Genomic DNA, 17,246 nt, shown 5'->3' on the forward strand with positions numbered 1-17,246 from the left:
AATCTTCATGTCCTTGAAGCCTCAGTAAAGGTATTAAGAGGATTGTGAGGCAGGGAGAGCGAAGGGTAGGATCAAAATAAAAATTATTCTCAAAACCCTAGGAAAACCCGCAGTGGGGGGAAGTTACTGAAGTACAGCTGAAGGGCTTACACCAAGATTATGAACAGTAATTTGAAGAAGCCATCCCAAACATCATCAAAGAAGTGGTCGTTTATTTTAGGTTCCTGACCTGAAAGCTGTTGGTGCTACCCAAGTTTGCTAGCTTAGTGCACAGAAGGAGGTTCCAACCGTGAACATACACATGTTCAGTGATATCTCCCCAAAGTGAGAAGCTCTCAAAATGCAGTTCATGTTTATATAATTGTCCTTTTGGGAACAAAGCATCCAGATGTTTGTCTAATCTCTAATTTGGGAAAGTGTCCTTGTTCACCAAAAATTCCAATTTGTAAATTGAAATTGCCGAGATACAAATATGTGCTTTAAGACAGAGGCCATAATGAATATAGGAAAAAAAATGTAGAAATTTAGCTAAATTATTTAACTGAACTCTATTTTTCCTAGTGTCTGATAAAAGCCTCTACCTTTGGTGTGCAGGTCAGATACACTAAATCTCCAAATAACTAGTGGGGAGAGTTAATTGTGAAGTCTATATATTGGAGAGTCTGTACTGCGTAGACTTAAAGTATCTAACTTTGGAGATTTAACACAGCAGGAAGTAGACGGTGCAAATAGCCCTCCTTAGTGCACTTGTAGGACCTCTCAGGTGAGGGTAGGTGGTGCCCTGTGGTGTCCAGTTTGGTGTTTCTCAGACAGACAGGTGTTATAGAGCAGGAAAAGCAGTAAGAACCAAGAGCATGTTCTCTGGCAACAAGTGCAGGGTTTCTCAGTATTTGCTCTTGGCACTTTTCTTTTTTACCCATAGGAAAACCTGCAGTAGGATGAAAAAAACTAACAAGTAAAAGAAATTCTCAACATCTTCAAAACAGGGGTGTTCTGCCAACATGTTATCAAGGCTTCCAGGACATTTTCTTCTCTGTTCCAGAGCGTATGTGCTAGCAGCCAGGATTTGCAGGGGGGAGACATTTTATCATCTAAACAACAAAAAAAGCCTTAATTTGAATATAACCAAGGAAAGAGAGAAGTAATCTGTTCTTAGATGTAATATCTAGTAAGTCTGATGTTTTGTTCTGTTTTGTTTTTCTGCTAAAAAATATACAGTTTATCCTAACAATTCTGCAACAAAAATATTTTCAGTGCCTTTTATTAGTGATTTTAATCCATTCAAAAACAACCGTGAATCAGAAGACTGTTTAACAGGATTAGGTCATCTCTGGCACAGATAACCAACAGTATTCAGAGCAGTACCCAACTCACCATCAGTGCAGGAATTAATATAACTTTCTCTTGACTGTCTGGTATGATTTTATTAAAAAAAAAAAAAAAAAAAAGTTGTATCCATGACATAATTTTGCTAAATTCTACAAGTTGAGTACTGTTCTAGTGCAGCTTCATGCTGACACTGAAGATGCACTATCTAGTAGTAGCTCATATGCTTAAAAACCAGAGATCTGACAGAGAATAAATGGGTGTTAGGATGGTTGAATTCACACCTTTCCTGTGAGAGCACTGGTGAGTGCAAATTACAGCACAAGTGGCCTATACTTTTACATTTGTTTGCTTTTGCTGATAGTCATAATTTGGTAGAAGAGTTGTCAAATAGATAAGAGCCTGGTAGCAGATGGTGTTGAAGGGGAACTAATGGGCTGAGGAAGATTACTTGAGGGCTTGCTTGAGGTATCAGGCTTGCAACCAGTCATGGGTGGGGATGAGCAGTGGGAGCAGGTCAAAGCAGCGTGCTGATGACTCCAGGTGGGGGGTGACCTCAGTTCAGAGGAGGATGGTTCTGACTTTGGGGAAGAAAAGAATAACCCTAAGGATGGGAAAAATAAAACCAGAATAATGTGATTATAGGAATTGCCAGGTCAGGCTGAGGGAAGCAGAAAATTTTTTCCTCTGAGGTTGAAGCTTTTTGTTTGGACATGAATGAGGCAGAGGAGGTTCAGGTTGTATCAGCTGATGACTAAGTCACCACATACCAGCTATGCGAGATTCATATGGGAAAAATGCATTTGTGATTTGATTTTAAAACTGCTAGTTGAGTTGAAGCTCAGGAAGTTTCAGTGCCCTTGTGCCACTTCATGTATGGTGTTTGTTTCTAGTCATTGGCATTCAGGAATGGGGAGCACAAGGAGCAATGTCCTGTGTTGGTATGTCAGCATGAAGACTCTTCCCAGAGGCAAGCCTCTAACCTGTCACTGTGTTTTATCCAGAGCCAGGCAGCCTATTTTGCTTCCTTTTATTGTTTTCATAAGACATTCTCTTTTTCTTTTCCTTAAGTCTTAGATTTGGCAGTTAACCAAGTTGAAAATGACCCTTTGAGGTCAAAGTAAACAATATTTAAGAAATCTTACTTAAAAAAAAAAAAAAAAGTCTCTTTCAGGAGGACTGGGGACAAAGAGCAGCTGTCTTTGCACAGTGCTTGGGTCTCATAAGTGGTCTTCTTCAGGATCATACCTAAAATACTCTGGTCTTGTGCTCCAGCTGGCACTGGTCCCATCTTTGTATCCTGAGAACATTACGCCCATCAAACATCAAGGGAAGACAATCTTTCTAAATGCTAAGATGCATGCAGTCAAAGGCTTACTTAGTACAACCTGTTCTAGTACTGACAAGCTATTTTCTTAGTGATGATCTATCTTATGTGGCCTGGAAAATGTAAGGTTCTCTTGCAGTCCAGTTACGATCTCTGTGACAGGGAAAGAGCAAAATTTTGGGTTGTTCCATGTGTTATATCCTTAGATAATCAGCAAGGTGAAGCCAGCAAAAAGGGTATTGCTCTTGAGTTATTATATTGTAGGATAATGATCCTAGCATCCCATCTGTGTGGTTAAAGTGCTTTATTCATGTTGGAATGCTTTCTAGGCCAAGCTGAATGTTTTGTTTGCCTGTTTCAAGCAGATTATTCTGTGAGCCTCTTGCTTTCTTTTGGTTATATAGCTGAGCTATTCGGGGCAGTAAGGACTCTACTGCACTTAGCGTGTGGGTTAGGGACAAAGCACGAGGAGACATTACTCCTAAGCACTCCTGAGCACTTGTCAGCCAGTAGTCAGATGTACTCCGAGCCTCCACGTTTAACAACAGACTGCTTCTGTGGAGACAGGTACTGGCCAGAGATGCCACTGGAGAAGAAAGCTGCTGTCTCCCAGTGCAGGCTGCATGGTATGCCAGATGAATATTTGAAGCAACAAGAGGTGGATCTGACTCAGGAAGAACACAAGAGTTACTGAAATTTCTTCTCCTTTAAGTCTTAAATTCAACAAATAGCAACATTTCCAGGCTGCTGTTTCTCCCATACAATGTTAATATGATCATTACCAGCTTCCTGCACTACTTTTTTGAAAACTACATATCATATTTACGCTTTAAAACAAACACCCCACAAGTAAGGCCATTTTGTTACATCTCTAATCATACCCTGGTTACATACCTCAAGGAATGTATTTGAGAGGATTATGCTTTAAAATTTAGGTTGAATTATTTTTCCCCATGTGCCCCTTATGATGGAGTTAAAACTTGACTATTTCATTGCTCTTGCCATAATTATCAGGAACTTTTCTTTCTGCGATAAAAGACTTGGAGAAACAGACTGTGAGCCAGCCTGAGCTTCATGTTTCTCACACCCGGGTCTTTATTTGTTATGCAGTAATAGTACAGCTATTTGGCTAATTAGCTCACTCTTTATCTGATCTTCTCCTTAAAATATGAAAAACTGTGAAATGTTTCAGAAAGAAAACAAAGTTGTCTAGATAAAACTTCACACTGTAACTGGAAGGGAAGCTTCCCTTTGACTATGTTTTCTAAGCAAGCTAGAAATTCTGCTAGGGAAACTCACGCAATAAACTGCGTTCTCAGCTAGGCTGTATTGTCATAGAGAAGCACTGTGCACTTAAAGTGTTACCTCACATCATTGAGAAGTGGCACCAAAATTTCTGGAAGCCCAGAAATCCCCTGCCGCTGTTCCCTATTTTTTATTAAGGCACCAAAAATCTATCAGCTTTCTGAAAACTGAACTTAATACTTGCTGTGTGTCCACACATTACAGAGCTGAACACCATAGGAAATCCCATAAAAACAGTTTTTTCCCTCTCCAGAACAGTATGCAGCAAATAAGCCTGAAGCCAGACAGTAAGTGATGAAGGAAAAGCAAATAGTTTACCCATTATCAGAGCTTCTTAATACTAATCACAGATCAATGAGTCCATAGAAAAGGTTTGTAGGTACTCTGGGATTTAGAAACATGCAGAAGGCTGAACCAGTCTGGTACAGGCAAACTTACTTCTGTTATTTCCTAGCATTGAACAGTTTGAATTTGCAGCATTAATAATGTCCTATTAATGTTAATCATTAAACTGGTTGGTATGCTAATGAAGCCAGAAGGTCTTTCAGGTCAATATCAATACATCTGTCAAGCTGTTGCAAGCAGTAACAGCAAAACCAGCCACAATGCAGTGTTCCCTGATGCTTCCTTAGCAGGCCCTTATAAACAACTGGCATGTGCCTGCCTGTTGTCTGAACTGCAAAGGCAGGCAGCCACCAATTTGCAAAATGAAGAAGAATTGCACTTCTTCCATTATCAAGATGAGTGTTCTTTCTGTTACTGTGTTTTTGACATCTCTGAAGTGATGCGGGCTTGGGGAGGGGAGACAACCTCTTGGGTCTGTCTGGTCACTGTCACCACCAGACAGCTATGTAAATAGAAACCCTTCTTGAATGAGCAGAGACAGGGAGATGATGAAAGAGAGTTCATAGGTTGCCACAGTTAGACAGCAAGGGACATCAGAACAACACAGAAATGAGAATGTTCCCAGAGGAAACAGCTGTGAAAATTTTCATTTGGTTATGCAGCTGCTCAGTTTGTGTTCACTTGATCACTTGAATAAAGCTGGAGAACCTCCTGTGTAGCTCAGAGGAAGAGGCAAGTGAAGGAGATGCTGCGCCCATGAAGTGCTTTCTTTGCTCTTATGTGTTAAATGGAGGAGAAAATCTGACACAGAATATGAGGATGGCAGCTTTATACAACTGAATCTAGATAATTTGATTTGCTGGGCAGTGCCAACTTTTGTTATTTTGCAAATAAAGTCTACTAAAGATTGCAACAAAACAAATCCATAAAGAAAATGTACATGGAGGACACTACTCTGGCTGTTGAGTAGTGCTGGAGTAATTTCATGCCATCAGGCATCTCAAAGCATACATGGATTTTCTCCTTATATTACTTTCTTTACATGTGAGACCAGTGAAATACTGAGAGAAGAAAGCATGAGGGACATACATTTCTATAAATGTGTGCCATGATTTGAACCGTGATGTTAAAGGAGATTTTGTCCTTCAGATATTGCAGAAAGCAGTTGAAAGATCAAGACTGCAGTTAGGAAAGAAGTAACATCTGTAGAACACTAAAGCCATGCTCCTATCAGAATGTGAAAGCCAGAGAAGCATTTCCTGGAGATGCTTAGTCTGAGTCCATGGTTCACGAAGCCACTTTAGCACGTACTTGTTCTAGATGTGAATGGTACTCATGCAAATACCTAAGTTGAAGTATGTTTAAAGCAGAACTCATAAACAATTTGGGAGATGTGCATAAGGAGGCAGACCCTGGGCTTTGCAAACTACTCTGGGTACTTAAAATAGGTCAAATAAACCATATCTCCTGTACCTCTGAGATTCCCAGCAACATGTCTAGAATATAGGTAATTTCTAGATTCAAATAGCTAAATTCGGGCATTTGTATTGTAGCTGCATACTTCAGTACCACAGTGGTGATCTAGACAATACCAGGGCCTTGATAACTATTCAGTTTAGTCTGGAATAAGCACCTACATTTGGCCTGGCAAACAGTTTTCTGGCTCCATCGACTATGAAGGGAGCATCTAAGTTACATAGCAGGCACCTAAAAGTGCACATCAGACTGTGGAACTGAATCCTACCCCTAAAGTTTTATGTGATGAACTTATTCAGAGTGACAGAACACACAACTGTTCTGTGATAACCTGGAGATGAGACCATGCTAACCTGGAGCCAGACATTATTTTTATGGAACAGTGAAACACTTTCTATTCAATAGAAGCACTTCCCTTGGTTTAATGGAGTCACCAATCAAGCAGGATAGGGCTTCTCTAACGTTTTCCTTTGTATTATGGACAGTGTTCATAGTCTTTCATTTCTTATCTTGAGGAGAGGCACATCTCCCTAATTTATTTATGCCACTGTTGTATCATTAAAGAAGGTTGGTACCCATATCATTGCAGCTCATCCTGTGAACCAAAGAGAACAGGGCGGTGAATAATACTAGGACCAGATGAAGTTTTCTCCAGCATCTGTGCCTGTCCTGATTTAGTCACTGTCACCCAATACAATTCTGTCTTCATAATACTGGGAAAACTGATGTGGAGAACCTGTATTCTGGAATATTTGAAAGCTCTTTTAAAAAACAGTGGGAATAACTGATGGTCTGAGTTATCCAAGAACTTTGGGCTGGTCCCCTGACTCCATTGTGTTTAGTCGTGCCATATTTCCCCGTGGTCTGGCTCTCAGAGCAACATTCAGATGGTTGTCCACGTCTCAGTGCTGATCTTACTGAGGTGGAGTCAGGAAGTGCCTCATTGCGCCTTTCCTTATTCAAGGAGTATTAGATTTCTGGGAATAACAGTGCTACGATGGGAAATGTTTTGTTTTATAAGATCATTTCATCTCAATGATATTTATTGGTAATCCTTCTCTTATTTACCTCAAATCCATCATCTCAAGGTCTTTTTTATTTTCTTACAGGAGGAGCTGGGCATTGCCTGTGAGTTGTTGGAATCAGACTTCCTCAAGTGCAGTGTGGGATTTCCTTTCATGAGATCGAAATCTAGGGTAATGTTGTGATATTTTCATCTGCTGAGTGATGGTTTCCTCCTCTGTTTGTCTCCAAGGAGTAGTGGGAAGGACAATTTCTTTGTTAAACGTGTGTGGCTGATACTTTCTGTAGTGTTCTAACCCAGATACTGAAGCCTTTCATTGTTGTGGAAAGGCAGATGTACTTTCCCATCGGATACATCCAATGGTAATACCCTGTGCATTGCAATTGAATGCTCTTCAGAAATGATGCAAGAGCTGTAGCTACCAAAAGCTTAACATTTTCCTCTGCGGAAAAATAGGGAAGGATTCTGACTTACTTGTATTGCCTTACTCAGTTTTTATGTTTGCCTACTTTCACTTGGTGCAACTGCATTCATATGAATGACATTGAAAATGCTGCAATAACTTTTTCATATTATGTTTTCCTGGTAGCTTTTTTTGTTTGTTTGTTCTGTTTTCTTGGAAGATTAGTAGAAGATGAACTAGTAGAAGATAGTAGAGGATGAACTATTTTGTAGTATTTACAAACCCAGCTACGTTCTTTCTGTCCCTAAAAAAAGCTGTACACCTGACTAACTCAGGAAGGTGAGAAGAGGAATAACTTCAGAATGACCAAACAAAATCAATGTAAAATTTTTCATAAAATTTAAATTTCAAAAATTACTCCTTTCTATTTGAATTGACATAGCATTTGACCTTATATGGAATTTTCTGTTACTGATCATTTATTTCTTAGAACGTAGTCTTTTGAAACATTTAAAAAGATTTAAAATACAGTGGAAAAAATACAGCAGCAAAATATTACCTGGAATGTAAGGATTTCAGTGTTTTGTTTCAGAATAACATAGTTGGGTTACCTCCATTTTTTTCAGTAAGCCATTGAAATTAGCATGAATTCGGAAATTTTCACTTGGGTTTTAGAGGTACATAAATATTTGATGCAACAGCTTTTTTAATGTAGTGCTACAGTGATCATCAAGGTAGGTTCTCTATTCAAAATTGGCACCTGATTTTACCCAGTTTGATTATTGGCCTGAATGGTGCTTTGACTAGTGCTGGTTCTTCTGGGTGTCAGTGCATGCCTATGACATGATCTTTATTCCCTGAAAATATCACTTCACCGGCAACTACTGTACACATTGGTGCTGAGGTAGGATTGGATAATGATCCCTTTAAACTAGAAGACACTTCCACTGGCAGATAATCTACTCCAAAAGTATCATTGAATGGCAGTTCTAATAAAGGCCTTTTCACAATGAAAGAAAAATTGGATTCTGTAGTATTTGAACAGATGAGCAATTCCTTAGATTTAAAAGCTACTCTACGGTAGAGGAGGCTCTATTAAATGTATGAAAGTGTGCTACATCTGCATAGCTAGACCAGTAAAATATGTTTGAAGTTTCAGAATAAGTATGTTTTGAAACAAAGTACAGTGTTTCTAAATACCATTTTTTCTTTGTGCAGTACGAGTTCAGTGTGATCTTTGACACAAGTCATTTGTCTGGGCAAGAAGAAACACTTACCTTCCTTGTCACTGCCCAAAGGTAAGAGAACCTTTGTACATCCTGATGACTTGTATATTCTTCCTTGCATGATGTGTGCATTGCATTTGTTTGGCAATCGTCTGATAGTGGTGACATGATATGATAGCACATTTATGGACAGTAAACGAGGTTAGATGGCTGAAGCTAAATGTGTGTATTTTGATAATACAGAGGAACCATGTGACTTACCTTCCTGAAAAATGAGGTGGGATTGTGTGTAGGGTTTGCTTGCCAGGGAGCTGTGATTCTGAAGGAGCATTTTGTGTTCTCTCAGTTGGAAGGCCCTTGTTTTTCTGTGCCCATCCCTTTGGGCTGTATATCAAGCTCAGTTCAGCTGTGCTTGACAATCAGAACCAGGCAGATCCACTTGTTCCAGCATTTGAATGAAATAAGCATGCTTGGATGCAAACCAGAAAAGAAAAATGCTTTCATCAGATGGTCAGGGATCTTACTGACAGTTTCCAAAGTTGATGTCTATTTTTTCCCCTCTCTGGATCTTTAGGAAGGTATGCCAGACTGCATGAAACAGCTGAATGGGGTACTGTCCCGGAGGTATTTGCAGCAGGCATTACGATAGTGTGGTGCCAAATATTAGCCAGTAACCTTAAGATATATGCATAGGAACTTCATCTTGGGCAAAATAAAAGATGTTACAAGTGCTCTGTGCCACAAAGAAGCAGACACCAGGGATGGTTCTGTCTCAGGCAGTGTCTGGGTGTTTATGGAAACCAACTGTAGCATAGCTTCATTAACCTGGGCCATAAACTGCCACTCTGAGGTGCTGAGTGTGGGACTGGTTGCTGCTTCCACTTACTGTGTGAACAGGCCAGCTTCATATCCTGCCACATCAAAGTCAGTATCTCCAGTGTGAACTCTCCTCCCCACTTTGATGATGCTTCAGAGGCCAGCTGGAGATGAGAGAGGAGATGTAGCAGTTGCTGAGTGAGTGCTCTTGTAGGGCAGCATCCTCCCCCTCCTGTAACAGCTGCCGGCAGGGAAAAAGATCTTGCAGCATGTGGTGCCAGCAGGAAACGCTGACAGTGAGACCTCACATCAGATGGGCAAGACCACGTCTTGCACATTTAGACCGGTTTTATTCTCTGCGAAGAGAAGTTGATCGTGTGTTCAGATGACCCCGTAATACCTCTAGGTCAGGCAGATGTATTGGGATCTGCCATGTAAATGCCAGCCATTGCAAGGATAGGTCAGGAGTGCTTTACATTTGCCCAGCCAGCATTTTCCAGGCTGTACCTCTCCTTTCCCTGCCGTGGATAGCACAGGGCTTTCCTCAGTAACCTCACTCCTCAAGATTTCTGTGCACTACCAGTGAAGAGGGTTAGTTGCTGCTTTTAGATGGAACAAATAAATATATAGTAGTTTGTACACATAGTGCAAATTATCAGAGGGATTAAAAGACTATTTTTCCTTTCAGAAGGATGGGCTGGAGGACAGTTGTGTTGTTCAGGATTCAGCTGAACCTCCAGCAACAGTGCAGTTCCCATTGCTGAATTACCCTCGTTTTCTCCATGACTTTGGCAAATTGCTCAATTCCCTTACTGTCAAATGAGAGTAATAAAATGTTTCTACCACAAAGGTTGTTGGGCTTTAACAGGGTGCCCTGGGGTAAGGTCAGTGATAAGGAAATGGACACGGAAATGTCTGTGTTGTACTGTGGTTAGACTGCAACGAGTGGGGACATTGTTCCCACACAAAACTGGAGCTAGTCCTGCAGAAATGTCTGGCATGGAAAAGCTGTTAGCTATACCACGCTGTCACTGGAAACTAAGTATTACCCTTCAAGTGGCCACTTAACCTGTCCCTTGTAGCTGCAAATTTGGCAGTAGCATCTGTAACAAGAGACTGGTTCTGTAGTGGGGGAGAGAGATCAAAGACTCAGCACTACACTAGGTCTTCATTTTTATTTTTGTTTATTTTAAACGTAACTCTTCTGTTGCTTCCTAGAGTAAACTATTTTGCTGGAGCTAAATTCACCAAGCTATGTTTTCATTTTTTTTACAGTAACTGCTTCTTTTTAAACAGATAAACACATACATATGAACCCTATACTAAATTTTACTTGCTTATTCTGCTTCTCAGCATAATATCTTGGTATTTGAGATGAGAAATGTCTCCATTTTGGCCTATTCAGAAGAAAAGCTTTTGTTGAGCCATAGCTTTGTTTAGCCAGTATAGCAATGTGTCAGTCTCAGAAGGCTGAGCTGTATCTACATATATATGTAGCCAACAGGCTCTGTTTTCATAACCTGATTGAGCAACTCATCATATGCATGGTATCATTTGGGATGTTACTACCTGCTGTTGCCTCAGTGGTAATGTTCTGAAGTAAAGTGGATCATATCTTTTAACAGGTAGACTTGTGAGTAAATCTGATAAGCAGCAAGGCAAAAGCAATCAGAGTCACTGCTGAAGGAACAGGAAATATATGCAATATATTCTTCTTTTAAGCTGTCACCCACCAAGCAGACTCACCACCAGAATTAGAATATTTACAAGTTTGCCTGTTGGTCATGCAATTCAGGAACCTTTTCTGGACTTAATACACAAGTATTCACACTGAAATAAACCAACTTAAATGAGAGATGACTGCTCACTTTTCTCTTCCCTTCTTCTGCTTTTGACCAGTGGTGGCAACTGGCTTTGAAGACACAAAGTAGAACTTCTTTCATTTTGACAATTAAAACACGCAGAGGGAGCAGAACAGCTGAGAGTTTGCGGCCAGTTCAGTATGAGGGTCTACATGCAAAGTTGCTCATAGCAGTACCGAGACAATGCTGTGAAATAATGCAGCTACAGTAAAAGGGCAGCTTCATTTACTGTCAAGAACCTCTGTGAAGTGTATGTATCCCTCCCAAACTGATGTGCAGTCAGGCTGGGATAAAAATCAACCATTTGAGTTGCTTTTGAAATATCCTTGTTTCTCTCCACTATGCATGATCACTGCTGTAGTTCTGCACTTTTGAACTGAGAACTTTGCTCAAAGATAGATTTATCAGCATAAGTCTGCTTATGCCCCAGCCACAGAGGAAGAGCTGCAAAGCACGCTTTGTATGTGTGCCCCCTCCAAAGAGGGATGAACAGAAGTAGCAATCTTTAAGAGGCTTCTTAATGAGAGGCAACATCACTGGGAGAGGCTCAGAGTACAAAGCAGAGAGATGGTAGCTGTGTAACTGTGGTATATTGTAAAGGCTGTGGTTTTACAGTGTGTTTATTTTTCTTTGTGGCACAGTGGAAACCTAGAACACACAGAGTTTCTGCATGATAATACTCTAACCTTGTCAGTGCCCCTGATGCATGAAGTGGACTCATCTATCAATGGGTAAGTACTAGTCATCAAATGAAAACAAAATAATATCAGTCCTAACAATAACATCTCAGTCTCTCTGAGTGAAAAACTGAATTTTTCTCTTTGTTTACATGTAGTGAGAATGTTGCTTTTTCCTTGTTTCCCAGAGTCTGGAAATAAGGACAACCTCATTCATTATCTGGGAATTTTATTTGTCATTCCTTTCATTCCAGCACTGTACCTCTTTCTCACTCCGTTCTAGCTAGCACTGATTAGTTGTCATCTCATTTATAATAGGTATTTTAGTGACTATATTTGAATTCACGTGGTTTTGTGGATATGATGGACCTTAAAATAAAATAAAAATAGAAAAAGCAAATTGCCTCTTGTTCCTTAGGGCATGCCTTTAAAGATATGGTTGAGAATCACCAGGCCAAAGGTTAGGGTCAAATGTTCTGGGATTGTAAGGATCTTGGTGGAGTCTAGCTGTTTGCCTTTCTGTTTAATTTCACAATCAGAATTTGCTTCTGCTTCTGTCTCCTTTCCCTCTCTCTCTGCTTCCTATTCTGCAAAGCGTCTGAATACCAGCCGAGGAACATCACTCACCCTTTGACTGAAATACTTATATAGCACATGCCCAGTCCCTGGGAGAGGACAGTGGTTAACAGAGACAGAGGAAAGAAGGTTACCTGCACTGGCATGTGATTTGGCTGAAAGGCTGGGTGTACTCAAATTCATGGCCAGGTCTAGGTTTTACCATATAAAGATGATTTCCCCTCATATTGCGTAGCAATAAAATCCTTAATTTACTGCCACAGAAGTCAGAATGTGTGGAAGATATGTCTGAGCTTGCTCAGAGAAATGAAGAGTACTGTCAGATGTCACAAGACGATTAGCAAGGACAAAAATTTTCTATATACTGAGAACGCAGTCCTAGCAGCATGCTCTGAAAGTTTTTGAATGCTTTCACACTTACGGATTGTGTAGAAATTTAACTCTGTATCCTTTGCTTCTTGATGCTTTGACACGGATTTTATACAGCTTTACAGATATGAAAGAAATAATGTGTCTTTAGATCTCTGCTCCCCACTTACAGAATACTGCAGGTGGAAAACACTGATACAGATTGGGCTTCTTTCTTTCTCTTCAGAATATACCTCTTAAAACCACAAGGTCTCTGAAGTTGTCAGCCCCACCCAACTGGCTATGTGGATTATTTTCTGCTTTCCCATAGACAAAGCTTAGTTGATTCAAGTTCATGGAAATGTCCAACTACTGGGGAAAAGTTTGGTTTGTTGGAGGGTACAGCATTCCCAGGAAATACTAGGTAATACTAGTAATACTCTTTTTCAGACAGTATGTTTTTAAAGCTTAATTTTATTAGCTATCCTGCATTTGAGGCTGCAAGAGCAACCTTCATCCCTGGTCATAAATAGCCCTGAAGGGCTTGTCCCACATTTGGGAGAAGCCTTCTGGCACAACACTGTAGATGGGAGGAGTAAAATTTGTCTCCTGCTGCTTGCCCTAGCAATCCCTGGCACAGGAGGCAGGTCAGGAGACCAGAAAAAAAAGGAAATGTAACTAAACAGGCTTAAAATCCTATCTCAAAATAGTCTGATCAAAAGGACAGCCAAGGAACAAAGCAGAGTTTAGGCAAACCCTGGTTGAGGTCTATCTGAAATTACACCAGGACCCTTTCCAGCCAGTGGAGCAGCCTAAGAGTACGAGGAGGCACAAAGGATGCTTAAAGCACTCCTGGTCCTCCTCTCTAGGATTTCACAGTACTCTGTGGTGCTTCCAAGTCTTTTTTGATAAAACCCTACTGTATTTTACGTTGTAATAAGGTGGTAAGAGTAGTTGAGGGAACTTGGCCTTTGCCACTGCAGCTCTAAGCAAGTCATATCCCCTCTGTTCTTCCCTTTAACCATCTGCAACTCATAAAGGTAATGATAGCTAATGAGGGGTTTATTCATGAAATGCTCTTTTAACAGTAGATAAAAATGAAATGTTAGTTTAATGAATATGTAACTGAAAGTAATCCTGTTAGTAACTGCTTCAGACTAACTTGGTAGTGCAATGACTTCCTGTGTTACACAAGCTAAAGAACTTGCATAAATTATTATTGGCAGAGCCCATGGGCCCTGAGAAGAGGTTTTGTGATAGGAAAAGATAAAAAGAGAGATGTAATCAAAAGAAATCTGTTTCAGTTGGTGCTGGGATATTAAGCCTGGTCAGCTGAGATGCTGTTTATGTAGTCTAGTATTGTCAAGAGGAAATCAAATCACAAATAATAGATTAATGTAAAATGGTTCCATAGAATTTCCCATGGCCAGAAAGCAAGAGATGAGATTCAGAGCCAACAAATATATTTAATTTTGGTGACAAGCACAACTTAATAAATACGTTTCTTGATCTTTCAGAGAAGTCTTTCCTACTTCCTTTTTCTATGGTGATTCTGTGGAAGCATCCAACTTTGTTCAGCTAGAAAACCACGAATGCCTTTTCCAGTCTCTCAACTTCACACTGCAGGTAAAACTGATCAATTGATCCTTTTTTTTTTTTTTTTTTTTTTTTTTTTTTTTTTTTTGTACTGCTTTCCTGCTTGACAGCACATTCTAATTTTATATCTCTTTTATTCTGAGTGTGGTATGTGCTTTATTGCATGTTTCCATATCACAGTATGATGTGCAATGCATTCTTGAGCGGATGCCATATTTACAGTGTGCAGGGATGGTGTATTTCCTTATCTGAGTATATTATTACAAGGATTACAAATAGGGCATCTCACTTACATAGAAATGAAACTGCTACTGTTTGTTTCTATTTTACCTTTCATCACATGCTGAGTAAAGAACTCTAATTACTGAAGTGCCACATCTTGGATGCAGTCCCAGGTTCAGAAAGGAGGAGTGCTTCTTTTTAGCAGCTTGGTCATGGAGCAGAGGATTGGGCAGCCTACATCCATGAGAATGAGCACATACTATGCAAGGGATTCCAACTTTGCCAAATGCCCCTGGTATGAAAATGTTTATAGCATTACTAATGGGAGCATAGCACAGGGAAGAGAATGTAACACTAAAAATATGGTGTGAGAAGGTTTCATTATATGTCTCATAGCATATCAGTGTTATTCAAGTATTATCTACAGATTAAATTTCACTTGACATTTTGTTGGGTTCCTGAAGTTGTAAAACATATGGAGCATTTATTGTAACAAGCTCTTGCAGTGGGACCAAAATGAACTTGTCTCACTGCCATGGCTGTCTCTATTACAACCACTTCACATCCTCTTTGACCACTAGATGGAACTAGGGAATGATAAATAAGGCAGAGGTGGGGGAATTATTTATAGTGAAAAATAGTCTTTCGCCTTTTTTCCCCTTTCTGTTCTCCTAGGCATGAATGCCACTTGGCTTATAATGAATAACACATGTCTGCCTCCACGGACAGACTGTGGTCCAGAGCAATTAAGCCCCCACTGTCATGCAGTGCCCTTAGCTATTTACTGAAAAGGAGTGAAAACAGGATTTCAGGACATTAAAGCTTTTTGTGAACCAGGCTATTAATTCTTGTGATTCTGATTTCATTCTTGAGGTTTTATAGGTCTTCCCCAGCCAGTTAGTGGTTAGAAGCAGATAAAGAACAGATGTACTGATGCTTTAACTAGATTATTATTTTCAATAAAACAAAGTGATAACAGGTAAGGAAGAGAAAACCTATATATTGGCAGAGCCACCATTTGTCCTCCCCCATCCTCTTGTGTATCATGCACACACTTGTAAACTGCAATATTAAAAAGTTATTTTCCATATAGAAGTAGAAAATTATGCTGTAACAAGTCACAGATCTGCTCTCTAGTAACGTGATAAACCTCATAGCTGTGTGTGTCAGAAAGGGTAGAGTTTCATAATGGGCAAAGCATGGTTTGTATTACTGCTTAATTGTTTTTAATGGTTTGCCTGTCACTTATTAATCTCTTCCAGATGGAGAAAAGTAATAGTTTCTTAACCCAAAAAAAGAAAGATGATTTACAAAAATACAAAAATACTTTATAGTTTTTTTTTATATGTGAAAATCTATACCATGTCAAATTTTAATACGGGAAGAGATGTATGCATCATTTTTTTTGGTAACACGATGTTCACTGAAAATGTCTTTTCTTCCTTAAGTCTGATAACTGATCTCAGTGAAATAATCAAGATTTTTAAAACGTTTTACACGAAACATTATGTTTGTATTTCATGCAGCTTTTATCATGCTCTATTGTAGTGGGATTGCTCCCCTTGCCTGGGGCCTCAGGGTTTTTGTAAGGATTTGGCATTGTGAACTTATTCTCTTTATCAGTCAGGCATTTCTTCAAATATAAACAGTGTTTGAAGAACGAAAAGTTGTTGTTTTTAATATCAGTACTTTACACAATTGAAGCACTGATTGCTACATTTTTTGACAGTACTATCTCAGTGTAGGTAAATATTCTGACAGGCTTAATGCTTTTAATGGATGCACTTATGCATGTGTTGTTAGAAACCACCAGGAAATATTTTTCCTGATTAAAAAAAAATGTAGATAGACATAAAAACTTATTTTTGTAGACAGATTTCCATGGATTTTTTTTTTCTCTTTAGCAAAAATCCACAAATTTTGGAATTTTCACTGGATACTTTCTAGTGGTGGACTAGAAATTCTTATGTTGAAAAGTTGTGGGGGATTTGATAGAAAGCCAAAGTTTTCCACAAAGAGTTTAATTTAATTGGCAACCCCAGATCTTGAATGGAAGTTGTTCACATGCATTTCCTGGCAACTCAGTTCAGCAAACCCTAGTTAAAGTCAACATTACTTTGGGTTCTGCTCCATAATAAAACACATGCAGAATATAATGCAGTGGTTACCAGATGGAAATGAGAATGTTGGTAGAGACAGCAGTGTTTTTTACAGTCTTTTAGACTCTCAGAGAGTACTTGCAATATACAAGTATCTGTACATAAGATAATGTCATATGCTATTTGTATTGGTAATTATCCTGCAAAACTGCTTCTCACTTGATACATGAGCTGTGGTTAAAGATTTTTAGATAAATTAAACCTTTGATTTTATCTTGGTACTTACAAAAGAAGATTTTGTCTGAAAAGATTGAAAAGCAGGCATAAGATTAGATTTTTTCAAATTTACCTATTCTCCCAGCTCTGGTTGTACATTTTTTCCCATTTATGAGCAGTCATATATGTTTTGTTTTTTTATACACTTATATGCATATTTTTATAGGTTTACAATGCTGGACCAAGCACTCTACCTGGTGCTTTTCTTGACATTTCATTTCCAAACCGCCTTTCTGCTACTGGAGCTGAAATATTTCATGTTCAGCAGATGATGGTGAGTATATTACAATGTGCGTTGAGCCCAGAGAAATGCTGAGACCTATTAATGTCTGAAACAAAAAA

General features: G+C 39.3%; 1 protein-coding gene across 3 annotated transcripts in view; it reads left to right on the plus strand.

Moving 5' to 3' along the window:
* Positions 1–17,246, plus strand: part of ITGA9 (integrin subunit alpha 9) — a 220,574-nt gene that overhangs the window by 157,568 nt on the left and 45,760 nt on the right. For all 3 annotated transcript variants that reach the window (XM_084508396.1, XM_084508398.1, XM_084508397.1), the window contains exons 19-23: positions 6,889–6,975; positions 8,425–8,504; positions 11,752–11,841; positions 14,229–14,337; positions 17,071–17,178. In XM_084508396.1, the coding sequence (XP_084364522.1) occupies positions 6,889–6,975; positions 8,425–8,504; positions 11,752–11,841; positions 14,229–14,337; positions 17,071–17,178 (474 nt within the window). The remainder of the gene's footprint in view (positions 1–6,888; positions 6,976–8,424; positions 8,505–11,751; positions 11,842–14,228; positions 14,338–17,070; positions 17,179–17,246) is intronic.

This window comes from Aythya ferina (genome assembly GCF_964211825.1).
Source record: "Aythya ferina genome assembly, chromosome: 2".
Classification (NCBI taxonomy): domain Eukaryota; kingdom Metazoa; phylum Chordata; class Aves; order Anseriformes; family Anatidae; genus Aythya; species Aythya ferina.